The sequence below is a fragment of the Chelonus insularis genome, unplaced genomic scaffold, assembly GCF_013357705.1.
Source record: "Chelonus insularis isolate UGA/USDA-ARS -01 unplaced genomic scaffold, ASM1335770v1 contig_93_pilon, whole genome shotgun sequence".
NCBI lineage: Eukaryota > Metazoa > Arthropoda > Insecta > Hymenoptera > Braconidae > Chelonus > Chelonus insularis.
This window is the reverse complement of record NW_023276782.1, coordinates 2,211,686-2,230,118: the sequence shown is the minus strand read 5'-3', so window position 1 is coordinate 2,230,118 and position 18,433 is coordinate 2,211,686. Positions and strand designations below refer to the sequence as shown.

At 29.5% G+C, this 18,433-nt stretch overlaps 1 protein-coding gene across 12 annotated transcripts in view; it reads right to left on the bottom strand.

The window, feature by feature from the left end:
- The window catches only part of cac (cacophony), a 36,542-nt gene that overhangs the window by 13,734 nt on the left and 4,375 nt on the right, over window positions 1-18,433 (bottom strand). For 8 of the 12 annotated variants that reach the window (XM_035092452.1, XM_035092447.1, XM_035092455.1 and 5 more), the window contains exons 4-24: window positions 17,998-18,218; window positions 16,674-16,777; window positions 15,926-16,041; window positions 14,785-14,844; window positions 14,574-14,678; window positions 14,231-14,251; window positions 12,345-12,557; window positions 11,804-12,231; window positions 11,383-11,708; window positions 10,936-11,052; window positions 9,847-10,410; window positions 9,424-9,769; window positions 8,716-8,880; window positions 5,954-6,064; window positions 2,840-2,923; window positions 2,449-2,565; window positions 2,302-2,367; window positions 1,361-1,452; window positions 735-1,216; window positions 544-648; window positions 27-133 (exon numbers count right to left, since the gene is read on the bottom strand). In XM_035092452.1, coding sequence (XP_034948343.1) covers window positions 27-133; window positions 544-648; window positions 735-1,216; window positions 1,361-1,452; window positions 2,302-2,367; window positions 2,449-2,565; window positions 2,840-2,923; window positions 5,954-6,064; window positions 8,716-8,880; window positions 9,424-9,769; window positions 9,847-10,410; window positions 10,936-11,052; window positions 11,383-11,708; window positions 11,804-12,231; window positions 12,345-12,557; window positions 14,231-14,251; window positions 14,574-14,678; window positions 14,785-14,844; window positions 15,926-16,041; window positions 16,674-16,777; window positions 17,998-18,218 — 3,950 coding nt within the window. Of the gene's footprint in view, window positions 1-26; window positions 134-543; window positions 649-734; window positions 1,217-1,360; window positions 1,453-2,301; window positions 2,368-2,448; window positions 2,566-2,839; window positions 2,924-3,944; window positions 4,056-5,953; window positions 6,065-8,715; window positions 8,881-9,423; window positions 9,770-9,846; window positions 10,411-10,935; window positions 11,053-11,382; window positions 11,709-11,803; window positions 12,232-12,344; window positions 12,558-14,230; window positions 14,252-14,573; window positions 14,679-14,784; window positions 14,845-15,925; window positions 16,042-16,352; window positions 16,469-16,673; window positions 16,778-17,997; window positions 18,219-18,433 lie in introns of all 12 variants that reach the window. The other 4 variants (XM_035092454.1, XM_035092457.1, XM_035092446.1 and 1 more) reach the window with 3 other exon arrangements.

Below are 18,433 nucleotides of genomic sequence, written 5' to 3'. Positions count from 1 at the left end.
TGGTTTTTTTTTTTTTAATTACTCACCTGCCCGCCAGCTGATTGTATTTGACCAAACCTCGTTGTTTTCCAATTTTCGAGGATCAGCAGGCCAGCATATATTTTACCCACAGTAAGTTTCCCTCTGGATAGTTCTACAATTGTAATTATTGCAATAAATATTCATTCGTAATGAAAAAGGAGTTTAATTTCATTTTATTTGCAATCAGCTTAAATTATTTTTATTATAATTTTAAATATAACTTCAAGTCAAGCTTGAATTATTTTTTTTTTTACTTTCGAATAATTCTTCAAATTATTATGTTTTTAAATTAACATCAATAACTTGATTATTTTAAAGATCTCTCTAACTTTTTCAAAACTTTGTAGAGTTACTCAAATAAAATTACTTCACTTTACTTAGAATTAACTTTGAGTGATTTTTTTTTTTCAAATTTTTTTCTTTGTTATAGAAGAAGTTATATTCAATATCAATATTCATATACTCTTAGATAGTTTCAAATAAAATTAGTTAATTGATTTAATTTTTAAAAATTATTTTAACCTTCTTTCCGAGGTATCAAAAGATCCAACATCTTTTTTGCTTGTAAAGGCCAAATGGCTCTAATAGTGTCTCTTAATTCTTCATCAGCTTGGTCCATCTCGTCGGCTAAAATAATAAAAATATAATTAGATACAATTATAAATAAAATTGAAGAATAAATGTTAATATGAAGAATATTAATAATAGCTTACCGACTCTCATTTTAATACTGAGATTTTCTCTAATCAAGGCAAATAGGGTCGTTGTAAAGGCGACTTTACACTCATCATCTACAGGCATGTTCATCCTGATGAGTTTCTTATATGCAAGTCGATTGGGACATTTATTACCAAATCCAAGAGGAGGGTCCATATTTTTTAACATATCATACATTTCTGTAAAGTGAATTCTACCGGTTGCATTTGGATCATATTCTGCCCATATCCTCACAAACTCGTCGAGATGATGGGCACCAAGAATAGAAGAGTCACGAGTGAGGTAGTCAAAGTTATCCATAATGACGGCAACGAAGAGATTAAGCATAAGGAATGAGCAAAAGAAGATAAACGAAACAAAGTAAGCATAAGCAAGATTTGAACCACATCCTTCAGGCTCTTGTTTTGCTTTTGGATCACATAATCGACCTTTTATACATGATAACATTATACTTGGCCACGCTTCACCTGTAGCACACCTGAAAAATCAATGAAGTTTAATCCAAAAAACTATATTTAGTTGGTATATAGCAATACAATAATTTACAAGCAAATTTAATTAATTTATTTATAAAATATAAATAATAAAAACTTTTTAATTGGTTTTAGGTATTCAAACTTACCGAAATAGCAGCATCAGACCTTGAATGAAACTCTGAAAGTTATTGTGCTCGTAAATTGAGGTATCGGGATCCAGCGCGATGTTCCCAAAAACCTAATTAAAAGAAGCATAGCAAGGAGCACATACTAGCAAATTACTCGAGGGAAATATAATGGATTAGGTAAAAAAAATGGATGAAAAGTTTTATAATTAAATAAAAAATAATTCAAATGAATAAGTATATAAAATAATTAATATAAAAAATTTATGAATTATACTAGTGAAACTTATTGCACACTTCTTCGATATAATTGACATCCAATCATGATAATTGAAAAATTAAATTAATTTCGTTTCTTCAACAAGTTGGACACATTATTGCATTATTCAAATTAGTTGAATAATTTTCCAATCAAATATATAAATAATATTTTCAATATAAATACAACTGAATAAATACAACTATTTTCAGTGGATTATTTGATTAATTTCAATTAGTGATGATTTTAACCAGCGAAATGTGTTTTCTGTCATAATAAAATCTACTACACAAATACTACAATACAAAAAGCATTACTAAATTGAATCTCTTTAAGTATACTATTGGGAATTACATTGAATACTTCTAGCAAATTTTTATATTATCAAAATTATATATCTAATATCGAGCAGCATACGTTGGACTCCAATTAAGAGTACGATATTTTTTTAACTGCCCGACTCACCGAAAGAGTAACATCAGACTAGGAAAAAAAGATTGAAAATTGTTGTGTGACTCTATTGCTGTTTGTGGATCGTTAGCTATATTCCCGAATACCTAACAATCATTTAAATGAAATGAAAATAATATTAAATAAACAAAATGTAATATTTTTGTTAGATAAATAATAATGTTGATTATTTTCTCATGTTTGACTATTTTAATTTTCAATATTAATTGATTTTAATGTAAACAGTAGGTACCTGCATGCCGATGATTGCATAAATAAAGAATAGCATTGCTATGAGTAGACAAACGTAGGGCAACGCCTAAAACAAAAAAGATAAGATTAGTATTTATAATAATAATAATACTTGATATCTTTTAATTGATAATGAAATATTTCATACCTTAAATGATTGTACGAATGTCCAAAGTAAAATTCGTATCGTGTACCCTTGTCTGAGTAATTTAATCAGTCTAGCAGCACGAAAGAGTCTCAAACATCCAACATTGATGAAGTTTTCCTGTAGGGGACAAAGAAAATTACACTTTTAAACAAACAAAATTATAGTTTCCTTAATGACTATTGATTAAACTTCGTGCATGCATCGTATTGGACTCTTCGTTCATTAAAATCAATTAATGATAATTAATTGCTCCTCCTAAGTCAACTTGATGCAAGAACGAAGTTAGTCTGAAATGGCTTTTCTCCAGGTTTTATTTAATATTAAGATAAAAATTGTTATAATTAAATGATGATGTATTTTTATTTAAGCTCTAAATTCATAGTTAACATACCCCAAATTCCACGACAAGAGCGTCCACGATGCTTCCAATAACCGTAATAAAGTCAAATGTATTCCATGGATCTTTGAAGAAGTTCTGTCGTTCAACAAGTTAATGATTAATTTCTCATTCTTATTTTAAATATAAATGAATAGAATAATATTAAATGCAGTAAACTTAATAAAAAACATCACCAAAAACTTTCTAGATTTTGAAGTTGAAATTAACTAAGATGTTATTATTACTGCATTTAATTTTCAATTCTAAAAAGCACAAATATCAATGCATTCTATTTCTAATAAATCTGCGAAAACTAATAAATTTGAAGCAATAAAATAGAAAAAAAATTATCAGTCATCGACATGAAAAATTTTTTCAAATAATTCTGTCGATTTGTGCGTGTGCGTATTTAGTGTACATTGTGACTGTACGATGTGCTTGTATGAAACAATACTGTACGTATTTTAGGACTAAATTGTTGATGAAATATTATTTTTCAAGTGTCTTTTTTTTTTATTTTCTCGGTGTGTCAATATTGCGTTGTGTAAACCTAAACTGAATTTGTAACGTCAGTCACTGATATTTTATTTACAATTTTGATGTTTCATTTTTATGAAAAAATCTTTGTTATCTATAAAGTGATTGATGCTATTATATTGTGTGAAGTAACGGGATGTCTCTAATAATCTACAGGATCATGCCGATGATAGCAAGCAGCTAGTAGAAAGAGTTTTATCAACGGATATATTTTTCCTTTAAAATGCTATATAAATGTAGATAGGTCTAATAAATAGAATAGAACTATATATAGAAATATACAAATGATACAAGTGGATTGATATCACACCGAGTCTTTGGGTCCACGTAATGTCGGTATTTTTTCTTTAATTATTTTATTACATTCACGACACGATATAGTGTACTTCATTGAAAAGTACTGATTTCTTAATATCCCTTTTCCTTCAATATTAAACTTCCATTTATTTTTTTCGTTCACTGTTGCACTCTTAAATCATGCAACTGATTGGATCCAATGATGAGTTTTCTCACTCATCTGAATTATTTCAACGTGTAATTATGAAGTGGAGTAGTGAGTAGATTTGATTTTTTGTTGTACCTTGCATCCGAAGGCGATGATTTTAAGGATGCACTCAAAGAGGAAAAGTATTGTGACGAGCACGTTCACAATAGCCAAGCTGTCCACTAGAACCGGTGGCGCCTCGTGAAACTAGAAAATATATCCAACATAGCCGTAGCATAGCCAAATTTGCTGTAAGTCTTTTATGTTCGTTTTTTTTTTTGTTTTAATTAAAAATATTTTCAGCTTCCTCTCCGAGCCCGTACGCTTCTCCAAATGTTTTCACGAATATCCGAGTAAACTCGTATGTTTGACAATTTTTTTAAAAATTGTATTCACAAAGTTATTACAGATCTACGATTTACCAGATAATTTAGGTAGCTCTAAATTTGTTAGTTAAATGAATGAGTTAATTAAATATATACGGGATTAATGGAAAGATGCAGCGTTATTGTTAGTAATTAATTCAGGCAGCTTAGGACATTGTTAGTAAGAGGATAATCGCGTCTAATGGCTAGCAAATCTAACCAATCTTAAAGAGATTGATGGAAAAAAGGATAAAGATAAAAAACAATACACGAAAAATTACGTTAGAGAGAGAGAGAGAGAGAGAAAAAAAAATAAAGATAGTTTAGCTATCGGAAGTATCGTTAGAATAATAATGTTGAGTTTTGTTCATATGTAAATCCACATTTTTATTAACGTGAAAAATAGACATGCGAAACATAAACAAAGAGATCAGGCGACCTTTGCCTTTTTTTTATCATTGTCCATCAATAGTGGTGATTAATTATCATCCATCACTTTTTTATCAGTCCATACGCAAGTCAATCTGATAGTGTATTAAATATTTAGACTCATGGCATGCGAAGTTTCAAAAAGACGTTATCACAATCAGTGGATACGTGCAGATGCAATTCAAGGCACAACATGCAGGGGCGTGAGTTTTATTATAAGTTTCTTTTTTATTTTATGTGTATTTATTTTGTATAACCTACTTATTATTTATTTATTTAATTGGTTGAATAATGAAAGTAAGGAATAATAGATTAGGTATTGAAGATTTAAGGCAACAGAGAGAAGAGAGACATGTAGATTTAAAAAGTGAAATAGAAAATGATTAGAATAAAAGGTGAAGTTTTATGGTAAAAGTCAGTATCAATGATGTGATCATTGTTCTATGTTGGTGTCTAGTCGAGTGATGTTTATCAGTATAGTAATTTTTTACTGTTTAAATTATTAATATTATCATTGATGAGTGTTGAGTGTTGTTTCATCGTTAAAAGCAATTATGCACTCGAGTGTATTTACAAAAGTTATAATTATTATCTTAATCAACTTTATACATCTATACAATAATACACTCGATTGCAGTTGTAGCTATAAATTCATAGAAAAATTCAATTGGTAAATTTTTTTTTATTAGCTCTAGCATACTGCAATCAGACTTGAGTACAACTGACTTGAATTTTTGATTCTTCTCATCTAGCAATTTTACTAAAATTTTATTAATCACTACAACACGTGATATTTATACAATTTTGATCAATAAACTTTCTAGGATAATTTTCAAAATAATTTGTACAATTTAAAACCAATAGCATTCCATTAAAACTAGATACAAGTTTTCTAAATGATCTATTAGCAGTTGTAACTCTTGTCACAATAGAGAAATAGGATTATTCTACCAATCCATATTTCTAGTCATATCATGACATTTCAATAGCAGCGGTTCTTTCAATCAATGCTCTAGGAGTTTTCTAATAAGCAAGACTTACCAGTCTTACAGAAGAACAGTTTTTATTGCGTTGTTTATTCATATAGATCTGAGTTAAGTAGTTTAAATTATGCACTAAGTAAACAAGTACTTGGAACGTTTTCTGAATGAGAAAAAATCATTTTTCAAGTACTTTTTTTTTGTAAGAAAAATTAAAGAAAGGTTGAATAAACGCAACAAGACTGTACTTCTACTAAAGCCTGAGTATGAAAGCTCTTTGGCAAGAATTTTCCATTTTTTTTTTCATTTTTGGGGTGGGAGTGGAGCTTACCCTGACGCCAAAAGCGGCGATCTTCAAAATGCACTCGACGGTGAACATCCCCGTGAAGCAAATGTTCATGTACTTCAGTATGGCTTTGTACAGCTCGCTCTGCCGGTGGTACTGCAATGCACACACTGACAAACACACGGCCGACAGCAGACATACATACGGACATACAAGCCTACGTGTCTGACTAATTTTGTTGTTTATGATTTGATTGATTTGGTAATTAGTTTGTTTCAATGAAAGGATTATCAATTTTCCTGATAACTTCATCAAACATAAATTATTCTTCCAATAATCGTGAAACTCTCCTCAATGTTGCTTAACAAAATTTGTTCTGGTGTTTGTTTAACGTGCGGCTGTGTGTACGTATGTATAGATACTTTATCAATTAATTAATTATGTTCTTTTAGTATTAACGAATAATGTTAAATATTATATGAATGCCAGTAGATCTAGATTTTGAGATGTGTTAATGGTGTATTTTCATGTGATTTTTGCACTAATATCTTTGGATAGTGAGTGCTAACAATTTATTGATAACTAGATGTGTATTAATTATGCTAAAATAAAGACAATGTCAATTAATATTTATTAACTAATATTATTCTTGACTCCTATATCATTTTTGATGATTAATATGTACAACAATTACCAATTATCCCTCAATTGAAAATTACTCATCAATTAATGTCATAGAGGAAGACATTTTAATTAATTTTGCTTGTCTTAATTAATGTTATAGGTTTTTTTTTTTCTTGAAAGAATGATGATTAGAACAATTAGTCAAAGAATTTCTCCGGAAAATTTCGATAGAGAGTCATTTAGAAACATTAAAGGAGGATAGGAAGTAGGAGTATTTTTTTCATCTTTTCTTTTTTAGTTCATCTAGATACTTACAATAAAAAATACTTTTTCTTTTATTTTTTGTTCGGGTCCTTTTTTTTTTCTTTTTAATTATTAAATTTTATTTAAACATTTTTGTATCGTATTTCCGTGCGAACGCCCCGTGCAAAATAGGATTTGTTCATGTCAACATTCCATAGAGAATACTTTTCAGTGTCATTCGAAATTTTGTTTGTAATTTGTTATTGACAGCAGCCAGCATGCAACACGCAATTTTTGTACTTTGGAGTCTGTGGGAAATTCGTGCATGAACAAACGACAAAACCTTGTAACGTATTGTCAATTAAAAAAATATTTTTCTTTTTATTATTGTGTCATTGTTGTGATGTTATCATTCTCAAGCAAAAAAGTGCTAATTCTAATGAATATCATTAACCGGATATTGTTTGTAAGCAGGCGAGGCAAAGCTTTCATATAAATTCCTAAATAGTCATATGACAAAACGTATCAAGGTGTTGAGTAGGTTGCTGTTCTAGCACGAAATTCAATTGTGATGCAGACAATAATGACAATCATTATCATTGTATAGGATAGTGCGTGTGCATGTGAGCTTTCAGACATTTCTTAATTGGTTCTCAAGCAAATAAACCGATCAAACAACATGAACCATAATAATTAGTGAATCTTTCAAAGTAAATACTTGTGAAGAACATCACTTGGTAACATTCTCTTTTTATTTTAATCAAGTAGCTTGCCCGAAATTATATCTCAAAATTATAAATTAAATTAAATGTGATTATTTATGATGCAAAAATATTAAGCTTTTTCGGACAATTTACTTTTTAAAACGCGAACAAAAGAGAACAGTGCAATTGTTCTCAGTGAATTTAATAATTAGTGCATGGAAAACGGTGTGAAATTATCTTTTAGTTTGATCAATCAATTTATTCTGAGTGATAGTAAGGTGATGATTCTTAGAGTAGTTACAATAAAACGAGGACACAATGCTATCATGCATTTGGATAAAATAGTAAGAGAAATCTAGTGGTGATGGAGAACGCCAGAGATTCAGTTAAAAATGAAAGCTGACGAAATGAAAAAAAAAATATATATATCTACGAGATAATGAAAAAGAAAAATTCTAGATAAAAATAAATATAATAAATCAGCGAGAAGCTTTCGCATACCGTTCGCACAATTTCACGACCTGTAAGTGCTTGATGGTACTCATTTACAAAGAATGATTCTCTTAAATTAAATGAGAATTTCATTAACGAGGTTTAAAAAAGTATTCAAATGATTTATGACAAAGGGAACACACTTATTTGGATTATTTTAATTGAAAAAAGTAGAAAAAGAAAAGATGAGAGGTGGTTAATAATTGTTAGTTGTGTATCAACAGAGAGACAGATTGGGAATGACAGTTATACAGACAACAAGTGAATATATGCAGGCAAATACAATGAATCTCTGGTAAAAATACAAGTATTCTGTGTGTTAATGATAATTGACAGGTTATATGGGATTGAGTTGAGCTTCTCAAATGCGAATCCTTGTTGCAGAATTAATTGACATCATTATGGGAGCTAGAAATTGCTCATTGATTGGTTAGTATTGCCATAAATAAAGTGAATAGTGAATGAGAAAAAACGGGCCCGGATTATTTATGGTATAGAAATACTGAGATAATAATAGGAGATGGAGGTGAGAGAGAAAGAGAAAGACAGAGCTTGTTATAGAATTGTTTACAGGAGCTGATGACTCTCTGCTGCTTCAATGTTTCTCTTTCGTCGCTCGCGTATCAATTCAGGGGTAAAGAAATAAATATCTTATATTAAAAGTTCCTTCTGAATGATTTTAAGAGTAATAACATAGATTAGTATATGTCATGTGGATTTAGTAACTCAGTATTAAGTTCTTACCTTCATCATGAGAAGTAGAGTATTCAAAACGATAAGCATCATGATGAAGTACTCGAACGGTGTTGACACTACCATTTTCCATATTTTGTATTTTACACTATTTCTTTTATTCGGCATGTACCTCTCTAGAGGCCGAGCTCCTATCGTGAAATCGATACAAGATTTCTGCAAATAAATAAGATAGATTCTTTATATTATGTTGAGAAGAATAAATTATTATTAGAATCATTGGAAATATTCTTTTAAATAAAAGATAAGTTTTAAGAATCAATACAATGCAATATTTTATTCAATGAAATAGTTTTTTTTAATCTTTCCCATTAGATTATTTGTAGATTTATTTATATTAATTAATTGAATCAAACTTATTATTTACTGGTTAATTGTTTGAAAGATGTATCAGTGATCAATATACAACCTTAACAAATTTCAAAAGTTTAAAGTTTGTTTACAAAACTTTGTGACACTAATTGCCTCAAGCTTATTTCATTTGCAAAATATTTTAGCAGACTTTTCATGTAAATTTTTTTAGTTTTACCAGCATTACCGAACATTTTACAACACCAACATGTTAACATATTTTCTGCTTTTGACTCTTAAAACTCATAAGTCCACAAAGTTTCTTCTAAAATTAAAAATAATCTAGAGCACGAAGTATACTTATGTATGAGATATTCGTGATTCTAAATAAATATGCCAATAAATTACCTGATTCTTGTCTATTTCACCGTCTTGTAATTCAGCCTCACCTTGCTCTTGAAAAGTAATAATAATCAAAGCGACGAAGATATTAACAAAGAAGAATGGAAATACTATAAAGTATACGATGTAAAATATGGACATTTCGATACGAAAATTATGAATAGGACCTTCGTCCTCATGCGTAGCGGCCATTGAATGTTGTAAAATTTGAGGCCAACCCTCGCCTGTCTGCACAGCAAACAGAGTTAACATAGCAGCCATCACATTGTCGTAGTGAAAACTTTGTGGCTGCCACGTACGATTTTTTACCGACGGCAGTAGTGAATCTTCTTCAAAAACAAAATATTCACCTCTGATAACAGAAAAAAAACAATTAAATTAGCACCAAAAATAAAACAATAAAATATATGGTAATAGCATTTTACTCACTGGCATTCTTCTTTAGTTCTTTTGCTTTCGTCAGTGCAATAAAAGAACTTTCCGTTAAATAGTTGCACTGCAATGACAGCGAAGATAAATTGGAACAATATATACACGATGAGAATGTTAATGACGTTCTTTAAACTGTTAACCACGCAATCAAACACAGCTTTTAGTTTCGGCACTCTTTTAATAGTTTTCAAAGGTCTAAGCACACGTAACACACGTAATGATTTAATAGTCGAGAGATTTTGACCCGCCGAACTACCACTTATATCAAAACCTATTGATACGGCGGCACAAATTACTACCACTGCGTCCATAATGTTCCAGAACTCGCGTAAATACGAGCCGGGATGGAGTATGATTCCCAGGTCAACGACCTTGAGAAGCATCTCTATCGTAAAGACGCCGGTAAAAGCGTAATCAAAGTAGTTCAGTATTGTGTTTCTCGGCGAATTCTCGTCGACTGGATCTTCCGTGGCTAGTGCTATACTTGATAAAGATATAACGACCATTATGAAAAAGTCGAAATATCTTAAATTTACAACCCAGTGGGCGGCTCTCCTTACACTGCAAAATTATTTAATCATCAATTATAACAGTTCAACTCAGTCTGAGACTCGTCTATTTTCAATGGCTTTTTATAACCAATTTTATTATCTTTCATATTTTCTATCTCTTAGAACATATTTCCATGAGTTTATTCACTCATCTTTTCAAACTATGCACTTTGAATAATATTGATAAGTTTAGAAAATTCAGTGATTGAAGAAATCTTTTCAAAATCGTAAAAATAAGTTCCGAAAGAACATATTATTTTTAAAAATGTATAAAATAGGTAAAACATTCGTTTTATAAATTTTTTATAATATTTTAAATGTGTTTTTGAATAGTTAATGTGTGAATTTTTTTATCACTTTTACAATGTAGTTATCTATAATTAAAGAGAATTTATTATTCTCTAAGATTTAACAGTAAAAACATTCTGAAATATCGTTTAGAATTAAGTAAATTAAAAAATAAAATAGACGAGTCATAAACGTTTTAATAGTTGTAACAAGTCTTGGAGTGTTTTTCGTAATTAATTAAACTCACGGATTTGTCGGAGATAATATAAACATGGAGGAGTATGGCAGCATTGGTTTTGGTCCCGTGTCTTCGTCGTCCTCCTGTTTTTTCTCTTCGGACGCCTGTTTTTCTCCTTTACCACCTCTGCAATAATTTTATATAAATATAGTAACAATTATTTTATCTATCTATTAACCCTTTCATACTCTCATCCTCTACAAAATAAACATCATTACATAAAGCTTATTTTATTTTACTATGTTGACCATAAAATTTTTATCTTTTTTTTAATATAAACGTTACGGGTTAACTTGTAGATCATAAAATCTTTAGAAATATATATAATACTGCACTTAATAATGACTAAATGGCATAGGATAATGTACTAAGAATGACAATATTTATATATTTTTATCAGTGATTTAAAAAATAGCAATTGAAAGGGTTAATCTATAAGTATTTGAGTGAACATACAAATTTTGTGACGGACTAGGTGGTGATATTTCTACTTTTGGCCCACTACCGTCTGCAGGCATTTGTAAAGCTTCCATTTCTTTTTCAAGTTCTTGCTGTTGTTTTTCTTTATCCTCTTCCTCTTGACCTTCCTCGGCTGCTGTCAATTCTTGTGCGTTCGCCAAATTATCTACGGCGATAGCCAAGAAGACGTTAAGTAGAGTGTAGTTGCCGAAGAGCACAAGGATTATAAAGTAGAGCGAGTAAATCATTCCTCCTCCCTTGTGACCGCCTTGCGAATCGATTCCTTGATACATCACTTCGTTCCAGTCTTCGCCGGTCAGGATCTAAAAATTGAATAAGAGAATGTTGAACGTTTTTTTTTCCTTTTTGGAGACTAATAGATACATTAATTGAATTAAATTGCTGTTGTTTTACTTACTTGGAAGACAGTTAGCAATGCAATAGGAAAGGTGTTGAAATTAGTTGCTGGCGTACCAGATGGGAAATTAAATTGACCGCCAAAAAGTTGCATTCCTAGTAGAGCAAAAATGAGGATGAAGAGGAAGAGAAGAAATAGAAGAGAGATGATGCTGCGCATTGAATTGAGCAGCGAAATGACGAGATTCCTCAGACTCGACCAGTATTTGGTGACTTTGAATATCCTGAGTAGTCGCAGGGCACGCAGGACGGAGAGACCGAATGAACCGGATTTTACAGCTGACCATATCACCTCAAATATCGATCCCAATATGACGACGCAATCGAATCGATTGAAGCTTGACTCGAAGTAAATTCGTGGTCCAAGAGCGTACATTTTTATGAACATCTCGCACATGAAGAGCCCCAGAAATACAAACTCCGTAACAACTGTCAAGAAATGAATAATGAGTTTGAATAAATAACTCAAGAGTATATAAATAAGACATTTTTATGAAATGAGAGTTTATATTGTATTTATGTAAAAAATGATGATAACTTACAAAGAAATCTATCAAGCCATTCTGGTTGATCGTAGTGTTCAACTGCTACGCAAACTGTGTTGAAGAACACAAGGATGATGACAAACCAGTAGAATGACTGCGTCTTCACTGTGTGCCGGATCCAAAACCTAAATCTCTTCTCGGCACGCCAGAACTGAAGACAAACGCCCTGGTTCTTCACCCTCGACCTGAGATATGAAGCTCTCGAAAATCCTATAAAAACATATACTTGATTTTAGTCGGTCGACTTGTAAAATTGTTATATTTTTTTTGCTAGCTCGCCAATACTTTTATACCTCTAAATTGATCATTACCACTCGTTCATTTTCTTTTGATTATTTAGTTAACATTAGCATAAATGAAAATATTTATTCAGTCAAAATTTTACTGAGCTTTACTTTGGATCTTGCGTCACCTCATTGAAGTAAAATAAAGCTGGGCAAATGAAACTGTCAGACAAACTCCGTAAAGCCTCCAAGGAGCTTCGTGGGTAGACTTTATGGAATTATTTTATGAAATGTAAGATACTGACTATCAACAAGTGTTTAATTTACTTTATATCTACTTCTCGAATGATAAATATTTTTTAAAATTATTATTATTATTTTTTATTCAATATTGAAAAAGCTTATAATGAAAATTTCATTTATTTTCGTTATTTATCTTTTTTATTTTATTTTTATGAAACATTTTTATAAGTATTCAAGATACCCACAATGAAGCTAAGCTATATGTTCTATAGTTTCATCAAGTTCTACTAAGCAGATATAATAGTTCTACGTTTGCGTTCTATAAAAAATTGATTTTATAAATAATAAATTAAAAATTCTATAATTAAATGCGTCAAAGAAATCGCGTTACGCGGGATTAGCTTATTCTTCAATCGTAAAAGCTAATAATCATAAAATGAGTTAGTACATTAATTCATATATCATCAATATATTATATATGATATAAAATTGATTTTGCTTTCTACGCAGTTAATCAATCAATTGTTTGACAACGCTAATGTACTACTTTCCATATCTATTTTTGCCAGCTAAATACAGCGTAATTCCAGCTAAAACATTAATCAGCGCTGCCTGATAAATATCTGCCATAATACCGAAACGATAAAAAAATCCACGTGCTACAAATGCACGCGGCACATTCGAGAATAAAAAAAAAATATATATATGTTATTTTATTTTATTAATTAAATTTTTTTAATTAAAACCAAATTTGATGCCGCGGGCATTTTATTCACGATTGAAATAATGAGTACATATTTTTACAGGCATATAGAAGCATTTTAAAATAAAGGAAAAAAATCATTTTTTATGCGAAATCATTTGAATAATAATAATAATAATCATCATCATAGCAATAATAATAATAATAAATTTTTTAACGGAATGAGCAACAATGCCTATTTTGATTAAATTATAATTTCATCTCACGTATCTCACATCATTAAACGATTTGAAATAATTTTCTGTAATCGGCATTCATATGCTCTCCGTTTGTTAGTCAGCTGCATGATTGCAATAAATATATGTATATAGATATAATAAATATTATAAATATGATATCTAACTACTCGCCACGTTCAACTCTATTTATTCGCTTCATATTATCAATGGCAATCAAGTTATACCGCGATACAACTTTATATACGTTTGCATTTTTTGCAGCATTAATAATAATAATAATAAAAATAATAATTACGTAAATATTGATGTAAAAATTACCATATCATCGCATTATATACTCATGTTACTTTTACTGGTATACAATAATATATCTCATACGCAAAATAATATACAATCATTTTGACAAAAATGAAAAAAAAATATATATTATAGCCTTATTACTCTTTACGTAGGCATTCCTGATTGTGTAGTTACCTTTCAGTTTTTTCTTAGGCTCTGAAACAAGAGGAGCATCTGATAGCGTGTTTAGAATATTCATTCATAAAGTAAAAGGGCTTGTAATCTTTTTTTTTACCGTTTTATAGAGAACGAGTTTTCTTTGAAGGAAATAACTTTTATAAGATATAAATTAAAATTAATAGATAAACTTGTTTATGGCTATTAAATCAGTGCAACATCACTTTACCGCTTTATTTTACGCTTGCACTAAAGACATTGAAAAGTGAATTAAAAGTTTGCTTTATAACTCAATGATTCATGTTTGGTGTGTTATGTTAAATAAACATCTCTCAAGATGACAAAGAAAAATACAACTCACCATCACCTTGATCGTCATCACCATCTTCTTCTTCTGTGTCTGTACTTTTACTCTTTCCAAGATTTTTTAACTTTTTTTTCTGTTGTTTTATGGCTCTTCTTCTTGCTGCAATTAAAAGTATATGATGCAATAAGTAAGCAAATCCATCAAGTATTATTTTAATTAGTAGAACATTGAATTAATATATTTTGTCATATTATTTATGCTTTACCTTCTATTATGTGCATCTTTTCTTCCTCTGTAGTTCTTTCTTCAGCTAATATCACTTCCTCTGTAAAATAAAAATACATTTAGTAAATATTAGGTCTAAAGACCTGTGTAAATGTCATTAAACTTTCATTTGTGTTGCTAATTAGTTAGTTTATGTGTTATACAATATATACAAATATGCACAGATTTGTCCTGAAGCAATAAAAGAGAATTTTTTTGAAAATGATGAAGGAAAATATCTACTTAAGATTCATAAATAATTATAAATTAGATCATATTTAAAACTGGCTTGTCATCCTCTTGTAGGATATTTGATTTTTATTGATGTTTTGACAAAAGATTTAAGTTTGATTGCTAGAGAATTATTAATATTAAATAATATTATTCTTTATACTTTAATTCTTGTGTACTCATAACTCTGAGGAATCAATGATATTGAAATCTAATAAATTAAATCAATCATTTATTTGATATAATATTGAGAATTTATTAAAATGAATGAATGAGTTTTATTACTTATAAATATCTAATTGTACTGATAGAACATATAGCAGAAAAAAATTTAATCACTAGCTATATTAAATTTTTCACTCAATATGATAATGATAAAAGCATTACTAATCTTTATCATTTTAATTTTGCAAATTGCTTTTTATTAAATTAGTTATTTACTAATGGAAATTAAATTCTTCTTTGAGAAGTAAATAATGAAACACATCAGTGATCATTTAACATGATAAAATAACAATCAGTAAACTATCTTTCTTAGCTAAATGAGTAGTTAAATTGTATGGATAAATTTGTTGATATTCATTGAATTCTTTTATCAGAATTATAGAATATTATTTCAAATTACTCTACTGCTACTACTACAAATAATAATTTAAAAAAGTTCATATTTCATGAAGAAAAGTAATAGGGTATTACATTTATATTATATATCTTGGTACATAAATTCTAAAGACAGATAACAATATTTGATGAAAATCTATTTAATATTAATGTGTAACGAATGCTCATTTTTTGGAGTGTGTTGAAAGCCATCTAATTTATAGAGTTTATTTATGTTGACTTGTTCTCTTTTTCGCTTCAGTATAAATCATGATTGTTATCAAGCATTGGACTTATTTATGCTCATCTACCTGCTTTGCAGATCCACTCCACATAACCATTGAGCTCTCTTTCAAGCTGTTGATGTCTACGCATTTTCAAAAATGACTGCCGGTTTTCCACTTTCTCTCTTTCCTTTGCAAATTCTCTACAAGCGTTACAAAGTTACAGAGGATATTAAAGGGGTTTATCATACATTATCAATTGGGATTCTTAATGATAAGACTGTACAGAAGTTAACTACATTTTAAATGTCATTTAAATGAAACTGAATACAATTTACAAAATTAAAAGAGCCTAGAGCAGTTGTAGCTATTATGTGTTACACGAAATTATAGCTTTTTGATACAAATGGAAGCTAATAAATAAATAAAAAAAAAAGAAAATTACTAATAATTAATAAAGAAACTAAAAAAAAAAAATAATAAATCAATAAAATAATAAGTAAATTAAAAAAACCTGCTTGAGTGATCCACTTTAAGTATGAATTGAAAGCAGTAGTAAATAGTTGTTTTGTTTTTGCTTTCCGATATGCTGCTCGTCTTTCGACTCGGGTTCTTTCATTAGAAAATTCTCTGACGGCAGAAAAGATAAAATAAAAAAACGATGTGATCAAATAAAGTCGTTTACATTGCTATCAAGAATAAAAAGTTCAGCCGTCAATGGTCATTTTAGTATTTTTTTTATGAGAGTTTAGTCTGAAGGAATTATTAATAAAAAAGATAAATGCTTGATATGAATTTTATTGCCTAATTAACTGATAAAAACAGCAATACTTACCCGCTCAACACACCAAGAACTAGATTAAGCATAAAGAAAGATCCAAGGACGATCAATGGTATAAAGTATATCCAATTGAAGTAGCTACCAAGAGCATCATTCGTCTGTAAAATTTATTTTGAATATCATAAACAATATTATTGCCTTTGAAGATCACGTCAAACATCACCAGGTGAAAAGAATGAAATGGAAGAACACAGAAAACACATTAAAAACAAAACTTTTTAATTTTTGGGCGAAAAATATTATAAATTGTATCAAATAACTTTGAATAAAGTTTAGGAAATTGACAAAGTGTCCATAATAATTCCTAAAGCTTTTTCAAAGTCATCAAATAAGTTAAAGAACATGGATTGAACGAAAATACATCAAATTATTGATTATCTAAAAGTGCAATTTATTTTATAGTATATTTAATAAGTAAAATATGTATTCCATGTTCTTTAATAAAATTGACAGGTATCACAAAAAGTTCGTACACATAAAATAGATAGTAAGGGTTGAAACTGACAGTGTCATACTGAGCAAAGTCAATATATACATCAGTGTTAGTTTCTCCAAAGAAGAGAAAGAGATTTTTGAGTTATTCTTTACTTTTTGATGTCTATCCCCGTTTCATCGAGAGCCTCCGTTCAATTATTTCATATTGATATAATGCTGTTGATTTCTTTATGATGTTTAATATAGAAAATAATTTAAAAAGAGAATGAAAATCAATTTAAAAAATGTATGTTTTTGAAAAATTTCAATAAAGTTATTTCAATATTTAATTTAAACAAAGTATCTTGGATGAAAAATAATAGAATTAAGATTTAAAGTTAATTTTGAATTAAAAAAAATAAAACTTACAAATTTTTAATATAATTTACCATACCATAATTCGTTATTCTTCCAATTGATGATTTGAAATCAGTTGACGAGTGAAAATTTTTTGCAAGATTAATATAGAAATAAAAAAGAATTTTGAAGAAGAAATAGAAAAACAATCAGTACACGACAATAAATATAAACAGATTGACAAAAGCAACACACATTGAGAGCTTAAAAATTAATGAATAATTCCAATAAATTGAAAATGGTGATATTGAAGAGTTTTTGATGCAGAATGCTTGTAACATATAAAAACATTGATAAAAAGACATAAATATCAATTTAGAAAACATCAAGGACATATGAATAAAAAGCATTGTGTCGATGAAACAAAGTCACTCTTTTTAGTACGCCACTCGTCGTCACCTTGTTTAGATTGTGGCAAATATGAAGAGAAAACAACAGGAGTCGACGAGGAGCGATTAACACTGAGGAACATATCTCTTATCGTTACCCAGTACAATATGGCAGTCCAGCCCTCCATAGTAATACACTGGAAGACGGTGAGCATTGCGAATCCAATGTTGTCGAAGCTTGTGATACCACTATTTGGTCCCGCCCAATTATCTCTGCAGACTGAAATGTTGGGATTGCACACGTGAGCACCGGTCGGCGCATCAGGTTTATTATCTGTGTTACATGGACTTGGCTGATCACCCTCTTTTACTATTTTATCTAAAAAATGAAATCACAACATTGTATGAAATCCAGTGTGAATTGGGAAGTTAATGAATGTGATAAACTCTGAGTGATTCTTCGTCACTGGTGCATTAAGTCTTCAAGATATTTTTTTATGTGACGACTTGTTTCTTTTTTTATTAAAGTGAACTTTGTAAAAAATTTCTTGGTTGAATAAACTTCACAGAACATTAGTTCAATTTTATTAATAG